We start from the raw sequence: 10,349 nt of genomic DNA on the forward strand, positions 1-10,349 counted from the left end.
GTGAAAACCCAAAGGGTGGATAAGAATGCATTCTTTTTTACGATACTGTGGGAACGGGCACTCACACTTCTCAGAGATGGGAGGAGAAAACTGATGTAGCTGCTGGGCAAGTGCATCTAGATTGCAAATACATTGAACCTGAGACTGTCAGTCGAATTTCTGGGAAACCGTCCTTCCGGTGTACCTGCACTCGTAAGAAATAACATTACGGACAACTGCAGCTCTATTTCTAGTACGACACGCTGTAAGCAACACAAAGGCTCAGCGAAGGAGGCCCTGTAAATACACTCTCTTACATCCAGGCCGTGGATGCTCCGCCACTGTAAAAAAACAGAATTCCTGCGAAGGTGCTGCCAGTGCTAACAAAGGCACGTGTGCAGGAGAGGGCTGCGGGAAGAACGCAGGCGGGGAGCGGCCACGCGCCACGCCGCTCCGGGGCCACGACGTGGGAGAAACCACAACGCGATCCCGTGCGGCCCGGGAAGCGACAGGGTGCGAGCACCAGGGCCACCTGGAGCAGCCTCTCCCCTAGCGCCAGGCGCCGGGTGCGCGTGCGCGGCCCGCCCTCAGGGGGCAGGGTCTTGCGGAGTGGGAGGGGCGGGGGGTGTCCGCTCCCTCCGCGGGAGGGCCCTGCCGCCCGCAGACGCATGGCCGATGTCTCGCCTCCTTGACCCGCCACCCGCCAGATAGCAGGGCGAATGTGGGTGTGGAACTTGGGGAACATTCCAGAAGGAGCAGGAGAGGGGAGCCCGGAAGGGAGCGGGCAGGAGTGCACGGGGCGCGTGAGGCCTGCAGGCTTGGTGAGAGGAGAGCCGGCCTCGGCATCCGGGGTGGCAAGGCCAGCCTGGGATGGGCTGGGTGCTGCAGGGGTACCCGCGCCTTCCTGTGCCCTGGGGTCAGGATGCATGGTGATGCCCTGGCCACAGATGGAGAGGGAGATGAAGATGGAGGAGGAAGGCCTGTGGTGCTGGGTGGGAGGGTGCCCCATGAGGGCTCCTGAGAGCAGGAGTTCAGATCCGCGGTGGGGGAAACCTGGTGCAGCCTTCAGGGAGCAGCAGCGGGCACACCTGCCGAGCAGGTTTGCTGGGGCGTGGGCGAATGAATGCAGAGTTCCAGGGAGTGCTGACGTCCCTGGGGATAGAGGGGACTTAGTGGCGGTGACAGGCCACCGAGCACCGAGAGGCCACACCTGGCCCCAGGCCCATGGGCGAGGAGGAGAGGGTCTGCCCCGGTGTCCAGCGGGGAAGGGCTCCAAATGCTGGTGGACACACAGGGGCCAGATCTAAGCGCGGAGCCACAGGGCTGAGCACGTGGCCTGCTCGCTTCTCACGTTCAGGGCCGGATGTCCTCGGAGATGACCGTCCTCCTTGTCTGGCTGTTGCTCGTGAGCCTGCCACGGGTGGAGACCAACGTCACCGTGTCTGTAAGGCAAAGTAAGTTCCAGGCCCTCGGACTCCTGGGCTGGGAGGAGGCGGTGGGCCGGAACGCCTGTGCGGACTCGGGGGTGGCCATCCCCGTTTGGGTGCCGCCCTGGCCCCAGGTGGGTTTGGACAGTTGCAGCACAGAGGACTCAGTGGGCAAAAGACCGTGAAGAGGGTGGTCAGCTCCTGGATGCCTAGTGGGGGACCCTCTTGATGTGGAGCCCCCCGAGAGCAGGTCCGGAAGGCTGGCTTTATTCCCCAGCACCCAGCTCTCCCTGCCACAGCCCTGCCTTCCTGGGGGAGGTCAGGCTGGAGGCCAAGCCTGGCGCAGCCATCGCTGGGCCTTCTGGGGCTGCCTTTGAGAACAGAGAGCTGCAGGAGCGTGACCAGCTTCTCCCCCAGCAGCAAGTCCCGCCGTGACGCAGAGCTGACAGTGGGCCGCCGCTCCGGGGTCTCGGGAGGGGAAGGTGGGGCCGGGTGCTGAAGGAGGTGGGGCGGGCCAGGAAGCGGGATGGAAAGGGTGTGTGAGAGCAGACTCCAAAGCTGTGGCGTTTCTTTTTCTAGAGAAGTCAGAGGTGAGACGACAGTGTTGTGTGTGGATGGGGCACATCCCTGAGGCTGGGCGGGGTGGGGGGAGGTGAGCCTTGGGTGTTGCCGTATGACGGTGAGAGCTTGCGTGTCTCTGGGACGAGTGTCTGTGCGTGTCGGGTTCGTGTGGTGGGTCTTGGTGTGGAGGTGTGAGAGAGACACACCCTGTGTGTGGATGAGGGAAGCCCAGAGAGCAGAGAAGGAGCTCCGGGCATGGGGCGAGCTGTGGGGAGCTGGGAAGACAGCGGGACCCCAGGCTGTTCTCATTTGGAGGAAGGAGAGGATGGGGGGTGTTGGTCTGACAGGACCTGAGAGCTGCCACATTCCATTTTCTTTTTATTCCTCATTTCAGACGTACTGAGATGTCACGTTTGCGAGAAGGAGAACGCTTTCAATTGTGCGAGACCAACAAACTGTAGCCAGGGCGTCTCGTATTGTAGTACTGTGGCCGTGAGTGAGTATCTCCGTTAGTGCTGGGCTTCCGCGGGCAGGCCAGTGGGGTACCTTCAGGATTCAGGGTCTGTCTAGTTTTCCTCAGTAGAGAATAACTAATATGAAAGCTACCCTTTTTTTAAATTTGAAGAGCAAAGTCCTGTGAAGCCAGGAGGGCAGGTGGACCATGGAGGAGACCCAGCTAAGTCACAGCAGGGCCGACGTAGGGCAACACGCATTGCCCGCTGGTCAGGGTGAAGTACTGAAGTGCAGGAAGAAAGTAACGGAGACTTCTTTTCATTCACTTCTAAGTGAAAAATTAAGCTTTAAGGACTTCAGATGTCCCACCAAGAGTAGCTTTTACCAGAGATGTACATAATTAGGGGCATGGGCTTAAAATATGTTCTGAAAGGAGTGTGCAGGCTTTGAAACGACTGGACACCACTGCTGGGTCATCTGTGACTCGCCCGAGGCCTTCTGGCCGCGTGAGGCGCTCTCTCCCGAGGGCGAGTCTGAGGGCCCCGGCGTGACCCAGCAGTGGCTTCGTCAGGGCTGGAGAATTCACTTTCCGTTCGTCAGTCGCTTCTGGAGGCTTCCATGTTCCAGGAAGTGTGCGGGGTGCTGAGTGGGTCGAGGTGTAAGCCCCACTGAGGCCTCACGTGGACCTGATAACTTAGTGTGGAAAGATGACTGCACGGTGAAATATGAGATGAGGTGAAGTCGGAAGACGGGCCCCATCACCCAGCGCTGAGCTGTGCCCTTGCGGCAGGCTCACTGGCACAGCACTCACACCCAGGCCCTGGGCAGCGGCCCCTCAGGGGGCAGCTCCGAGCTCCGGGCACTGGCTGGGATGGCCGGGAGCCCCTTGCTCTCGTGTGTCTGTCCGTGGTCACAAAGGCCTGAGCGGCCCTGTGTTTGAGAAGTTGAGGCCTAAGGAGCCTGTACGTTTCCAAACGGAGACTGCCAGGCCCAGGTTCCCGGTGCGCGCGGACAGGCCAAGGCTGGGGGCATCCGATGCCACACCCCACTCCCAGGAGCAAATCTGAACACAAAGACCTGATCCTCTTCCTCTGTGGTGATGGCTCCCGACTCCCCATCAGGTGCCCTCTCTGAGCGGGGCTTCTGAGAGGCGCCACCGGAAGGGTCAGGGTCGGGCAGATTTCAGACAGAAATGGTGTTGGTGTCGTTTTCAATTCACGTGACTCCTTTCTGTCTCTGTCCTTATTTCCCATTAGGAATATTTCCACGGTTCTTCTATGTTTCCAAGCAGTGCGTAAAGTATTGTGGGACAATCAGTCCACCTCCACAGATGCCCAAGTCGTTCGTGCTCATAAAGCCCACGCCCTTCCTGTTCGTGGCGTGCTGTCAGCAGGACCTGTGCAACAACCATAGACCAGTCATCAAAGAAAACATAGAAGATAGATACAAAGAGGAGGGCGCCGGCAGCAGGCAGGGCCGCAGGGGCAGCAGTGCGGGGCTGGTGACTTTCCTGACACTGGCCTCTGGGCTCCTGGGCCTCAGGCTGCCATGCTGAAGCCGACTGGCTGCAGACGGTTGGAACCTGTTGCATTAAACTTGTTTTCCGTTGATTAGCTCACTGGTGGTCTGACTTTCCAGGGACCTCGAAATGGGGAAGGAGTGGGGAGATCGAATCTGTCTGGCTCTAGCCGGCAGGTCGGCAGGTCAAATTAGAGCAAGGCCAAACCTTCCCCACAGCGATTTCGTCTACAAGTTGTTTCTCTCTGAAATCAAGACTTGTAAGTCTGTTTATTGCTGACAACCACTCTTGACTCCCCTTCACCTTGGAGGGCCTCAGTATTGTTGGAAGCGAGGGCCTGAGGCCCACCCATGAAGAGTAGTGCTCAGATGCTTCTGACCTTTGGGGGGCCCAGGGTCAGTGGGGGAGACACAACGATTTGGGCGTAAGACATCCCTGAAGCGAAAGAAATACTGCTCAGCGTGGGGAGTGGGACATCGTCCTGGGGACAGCCCTCTTCTGACGGGGGAGGCCCCATGGCTGCTCTCCGTCAGCTCTTGCTACCAGCTTCCAGGAGACAGAAGACAAGGAATTCTGCTGAATAAGCATGCACTTCACCCACCAACTGGCACAGGTGGGTGGACTCACAAATTCTTTCACATGCATTTGTCCAGCATCTGAAACTTGAGCAGGTAGACAGCAGCAGGGTCAGCCTTTTCTCGGTTTTCAGTTGAGATGCAGCTGTCCAAAGACAGCTGAAAAGTCAGAGTCACAGTTGCGCACAGAACGAAGGCTTTCTCCCCCGTGGCGTTGACTCGGTGTTAGGATGGGGGCAGCGCCATCTGCAGCTCACCTTCCTACGCCGTCTGCCCACACTCCAGCCCGCCCCGACCTGGTCTGACTCAGGGAGACTGCTGGTGGGGGCAGCCTGGGAACCTTCCAAAGAGTCTCGGTGGCCGCAGAAGGAGGCACTGTGGGGCAGGCAGGGAGGAGGGCCCTCTCTGTCACAACTGGACCCTCTAAACCAGAGGTCTGGGTGGGCCAGAAGCTCCCTGAGGCTTGGCCAGCAACTCCAGGACTGAAGATTTCCAGCCTCTGTTAGGCTCCTACTGCGCGCATGTCCCTTTTCCAAGCACAGGCTTTGCGCTCACACCCTGCTACTCATGCCGGGGTCCAGGAATGGCATCCCCCAGCTACTCCCGACTCAAATCCTAGGATAGGAGCTTGTGGAGCATCCCTTTTGTTAGGGCAGGCAAGAGAGGTAAGAGGTCAACTACGTGAGAGTCACCATGGCACCTGAAACTGGAGTCTCTTCACCAGGAGGACGGTTAGGTGCCGTGTAAGATAACCGGGAAGTCAAGACGTGTGAATATGGAGAATCCCTAAATTTGGACCTGGTGGGTCTTTGGTGATTTGATGAGGATCGCTTTCAATGGCAGATGATGGGAGATACCAGCGTATTGCAGGATGAGGAGTTCAGGTGAACTGGGAAACGTGTTGTCACCAGTGTGATAGATACTCTTTCCAGAAGTCACTGTGGAAGGAAGGAGCTGTAAGAGGCTAGAGTTTAGAAAAAACAGATCAAGGGTCAACATCGGTGCCACATTAAGAGTGTAAAGACTTGGGAGCCTTTATCTGCGAAGAGTGGGGAGCCAGTCGGCGGAGGACAGAAGCAGGAGGCAGGGGCCCAGCTGGTGCAGGCAGAACGGAACGGGATCCAGAGCAGAGGCCGCAGTCTCGGCAGGGAGAGCGGACGCTTCTCCCGTGAGCCAGCAGAGCGACGGGCAGGAGTGCACAGAGAGCGCGCATGTGGGAAGGGGCCGGGAAGTTGAAAGGATGCACTCCCCACAGTCACGCTTGCTCCGTGAGCAGCAGACGGGGTATCTGCTGAAGAGAGTGAGCAAACAGATGGGGTGGGCATGATGGCAGCTTGGGACCGTCCCTGCAGGCTGCAGAGACAGGAGGTCGTGGCTGAGACCGTGCAGAGGCCCAGAGGAGCTTGCTGGCAAGAGGACGCAGGAGCGGTCGAGGCACAGGAGCCAGCCGACATGGTGGAGGCTCTCTGAAGCCTGCTGTGAGCTAATCCCCTGAGTCACCAGGGCAAGAGGGAACTGCACATGGTTTCAGGAGAGCAACTGAGTGACGACCTGTCGAAACTTGGCCGGATAGAGAAGGAGGTCCAGCCAAGGTGAGTAGGCCCAGGCCAGGCCTGCGAGGCCATGTGGAGGCAGAGGGCAGAGTGTTGGCTAGAACTGAGGGAAGAGCGTGACGGGAAGCGCCTACAGTCACCCGGACCCCTCAGAACTCCATGCAGAGTACGAGAAAGCTCACGTGCTGGGGAAGGACGCGTGATTCCGCAAGTGGCGTTGCTAAGGTGGGCCACCGTGTTCCTTAAGAGCCGGTGTGGGGCTTCCCTGGTGGTGCAGTGGTTGGGGGTCTGCCTGCCGATTCGGGGGACGTGGGTTCGTGCCCCGGTCCGGGAAGATCCCACATGCCGCGGAGCGGCTGGGCCCGTGAGCCATGGCCGCTGAGCCTGCGCGTCCAGAGCCTGTGCTTCGCAGCGGGAGAGGCCACAGCAGTGAGAGGCCCGCGTACCGCAAAAAAAAAAAAAAAAGAAAAAAAAAAAAGCCGGTGTGGTGCAAGTGACAGAAAACCCCAAACCATGGTGACCTCAGCAAGGGCAGGAAGTATTTCCTTCTGGCTCACGTACACGAAGCGCAGCGCTCAGCAGCCCAGAGCGGCGCGGCGTGGCGGGGAAGCACGCTCCGCCTTGCCGAGCGCTGCTGCAGCTCGGGGCACACGCTTCGGGGAGGGGAGTGTGTGGGCCGCAAAAGCAGCATCTCTTTCAAAGTGACAAGTTCTCCAAAATATATATGCATGCCCAAGTTGTCACCTGTACGTAGGCTTTAAAAACCAAGAAAACTGAGAATTTGAGGGTCCACTTTGAGTATAGGAAGCAGTCTTCTAGGGAGAACAGGTATCTCAGGTGCTCTGAGCTGTCGGTCCCTTGGACGGTTGGACTCAACGGGCCATGTGAAGACACACAGAGGAGCTAGGGACTGTAGCCTTCAAACATTGCCCCTCAACCACAGCAAAGGCCCCCCCCCCCGTCCTGATACATATGCAGCAAATCACAAGGTGCTGGACACAGAGTCGCCAAAGCCTGTGTGCACCTCTGAACAAGCATGTCCACCTTCTGAAACGTCATCCTCTGTCTCAAGCACTTGGAACGCTCCTACCAACTCACTCCCTTCATAGGCCAAGCGCAGAACCGATACTACCACAAAACAAAAACAGTACAAGAAAGGAACACTAGAGGTCCAGGTAACTGTGAACTAAAAACAAAAACTGGCTAATCGGCTGTATTAAAATAATAACAGGTTATGACCAAGTACAATTTGCTCCAGAAACGTTAAGAATGAGTCAGCCTTAGAAAAAGATGTCAACCAAGGCGATAAAGGATAATAACCAGAGGATCATCAACGTTCACTTATATGATTTTTTAAAAATCCTGGATCACTAGGAACTGGAAAAAATGTCAGTAACTTACTAAAAGTCACCCACCAGAAACCTAAAACAAACACCATACTTAGTGGTGAAGTATTCCAAATGCTCCCACGTAACCCAAGAACGTAACGTGCACACACACTGTCCTGGCTACAGTCAGATGCTCAAGGGGAGGCTTAGACATGTCACAAAGGAAGGAGAATAAAGGAAGGGCTATAGAAATGCTTTCCCCCAGCAACAGGTCTAACCGGGCAGCTAAAAACCCTCCTATTACAAAACACTTAAAAATGTTGCATGAAAAAACATTCTAAATACTTTTCAACTGTATGCCAAGCTAATGTGAACACTTCAGAAGAGGAAGAAAGGAAAGAAGAGAGGGAGGGAGGGCGAAAGGGAGGCAGGGAGAAAGGAAGGAAGGGGAAAAAAAGAAAAAAAGAAAAGAAAAGGAAACAATCTTGACAATATATGGACAGCAAGTAGTGAAGCTGGCAGCTGCCTTCAGGATACTTGCTTCTTTCCAGTCACCTAGAGCCACAGGTTGGGTGGCAGACAAGGCACTGGTCTCCATAAGAGAGGAAGTGAAGGTAAAAAAACATAAATGAGGAGCTTCAGAAGGGATATGCCCTAAATTAAATACTAAACTAGAAAAAAAGATACTCTCTGCACAAGGAAGCTTGTCTGTGTCAGTATTGGCTCTACGTGGAGAAAAACATATGAAGAGAAGTTATTCCTGAGAATTAGAAACTCTCATATGACCTTGTGGCTTGTATTTCCACTACTGGTTTATTCCAATCAACCTCAAGCCACAAAATAAATGTTAAGTGGCAATGATGGGTTTCACCCTGTAGATACCTAGAAGAACAAAGGAAAATCCTCTCTGAAGGAATATCTGCTCAACTCAGAAGTCAGAGTCCCAAAGGTATTATCTCAATAAATATCTGCTAAAAAATAAAAAATCACAAAAGACACAAGAAAACAAGAAACAATGAGTAAGCAGAAGTAGACCACCAAAGGTTTCAAACATTGGAAATCATAGATATATAATAAAAAATAAATTTGCTTTAAGAAATAAAAGAGCATAGAAAACATGAGGAAAGAACGAGATACCATCAAAAAATATTAGGCAAAAAAATAAAGGAAACTGCTGGAAGCGAATGATGTAATCTTTGAATATAAAAACTTAAGGGAGATGGTGGTGGGATGAATTGGGAGATTGACATGTATACACTAATATGTATCAAATAGATAACTAATAAGAACGTGCTGCATAAAAAAAATAAAATTCAAAAATAAAGACTTAAGGGAGAAATTAAATAACAGATTACACATAGATGAAGAGAGAACAATAAACTGGAATTTGAGCTGAACAAATTATTCCACTGCAACCTAGAGATTAAAAGAAATGGAAAACACAGAGAAGAAACTAGAAGACATGAAGAACAGAAGGAGAGAGGCTAATACAGAAATAAGCAGAATCCCAGAAGAAGAGAACACAGAAAATGGAGTACAGACAGTGTTCAAAGAAAAGAGCAATGGATGATTTTCCAAAAGTGATGAAAGACATGAATACTCAGGTCAAGCAATCACAACAGACCTGTACTGAGACACACTCCGAGTAAAATGTCCAGATTTCAAACCAAGAGAAAATCCTAAAAGCTGCCAGAGAGAAAAGACACGTCTCGGAGGCAACAGCAGTTACACCCTATGCAGACCTCAGCTCAACATGGGAGACAGAGGACAAGGCAGTGATCTTGGACTCACAGCCTACACAACTGTGAGAAATAAGTGTCTGCTGTTTAAGCCCCCCAGTCTACGATGTTTTGTTGTAGCAGCCCGAGCAGACTAAGACATGTGGATAAAGCAAAACAAACACTGACTAGAGAGCACAAAAATAATAATTTCTTATTTGGGAGGTTAAAGAAAATAAGACAACGTGGGATACAAACAGCATGAAAAGACAGGAGGAACGTGCTTAACGATGAAGTGTTCTCTGGTTTCTACGTGGTTCACAGAGAGGTTAGAGATGCCATAGGCATAAAGGGTCAATGCCAAAGGGTCATAGAAATAGCGTTTGTTACCTTCTGCATAGGTACAGAAAAAAGAAGTCATAATTGAGAAAAAACGGATAGAAAAAATTAAAAGTACTACATAACTGATGGTAGAAATACATCTGCCTGCCTTAGCAACCACAATAAATAAAATTACCAGCTCAGAGACAGATTATTAGATTGAAGTTTTTGTTTTCATCCAGAAAAACACTCAAAACAAAAGACCACAGAAAAATTCATCATAAAAGACGGAAGAGGGCTTCCCTGGTGGCGCAGTGGTTGAGAGTCCACCTGCCAGTGCAGGGAACACGGGTTCGTGCCCTGGTCCGGGAGGATCCCACATGCCGCGGAGCGGCTGGGCCCGTGAGCCATGGCCGCTGAGCCTGCATGTCCGGAGCCTGTGCTCCACAACGGGAGAGGCCACAACAGTGAGAGGCCCGCGTACTGTAAGAAAAAAAAAAAAAAAAGATGGAAGAAGATATCATGGACTTATACTATTAATGTTAGACAAATAGACTTTAAGGCAAAAATCACTAAGAGACGTAAATGACAAAATATTCAACTCACCGGAAAAAAAATTTTTTTAACAACTTAAAACTTATGTGTATCTATCTAACAGAAGTGCTCCAAAATACGTAAAAAGTGCTCGAACAACAAGGAGAAATGGACTAAACCAGCAACACTGCGGAATGTTTAAACACACCTCTCCCAACAACTGACAGACCTGAGGGCAGAAGCTTAGTAAAAACACTGAACAACACAGCTAACATATCTTGTACCCTGCACCCAACAATTACAACATAGGCACTCTGCTCAAAAACAAGACACCATGACGAAAATCTTCAAGTACTTTAAATTGGACAGTTAACAAAGTCT

The 10,349-nt window shown here is 52.6% G+C and overlaps 1 protein-coding gene across 2 annotated transcripts; it reads left to right on the forward strand.

Moving 5' to 3' along the window:
- Positions 1 to 596: 596 nt before the first annotated feature.
- LY6K (lymphocyte antigen 6 family member K) lies at positions 597 to 4,147 on the forward strand. 2 transcript variants are annotated; one of them, XM_079901694.1, is made up of 4 exons: positions 597 to 700; positions 1,337 to 1,433; positions 2,362 to 2,463; positions 3,677 to 4,147. In XM_079901694.1, the coding sequence occupies exons 2-4, from the start codon at positions 1,343 to 1,345 to the stop codon at positions 3,973 to 3,975; spliced, it is 492 nt and encodes a 163-aa protein (XP_079757820.1). In that variant the 5' UTR covers positions 597 to 700; positions 1,337 to 1,342; the 3' UTR covers positions 3,976 to 4,147. The 2 variants fall into 2 exon arrangements, with proteins under 2 accessions (XP_079757820.1, XP_079757819.1); XM_079901693.1 differs by having other exon boundaries at positions 629 to 800.
- The last annotated feature ends 6,202 nt before the right edge of the window (positions 4,148 to 10,349 follow it).

This window comes from Stenella coeruleoalba (genome assembly GCF_951394435.1).
Source record: "Stenella coeruleoalba genome assembly, chromosome: 17".
In the NCBI taxonomy this organism is placed as follows: domain Eukaryota; kingdom Metazoa; phylum Chordata; class Mammalia; order Artiodactyla; family Delphinidae; genus Stenella; species Stenella coeruleoalba.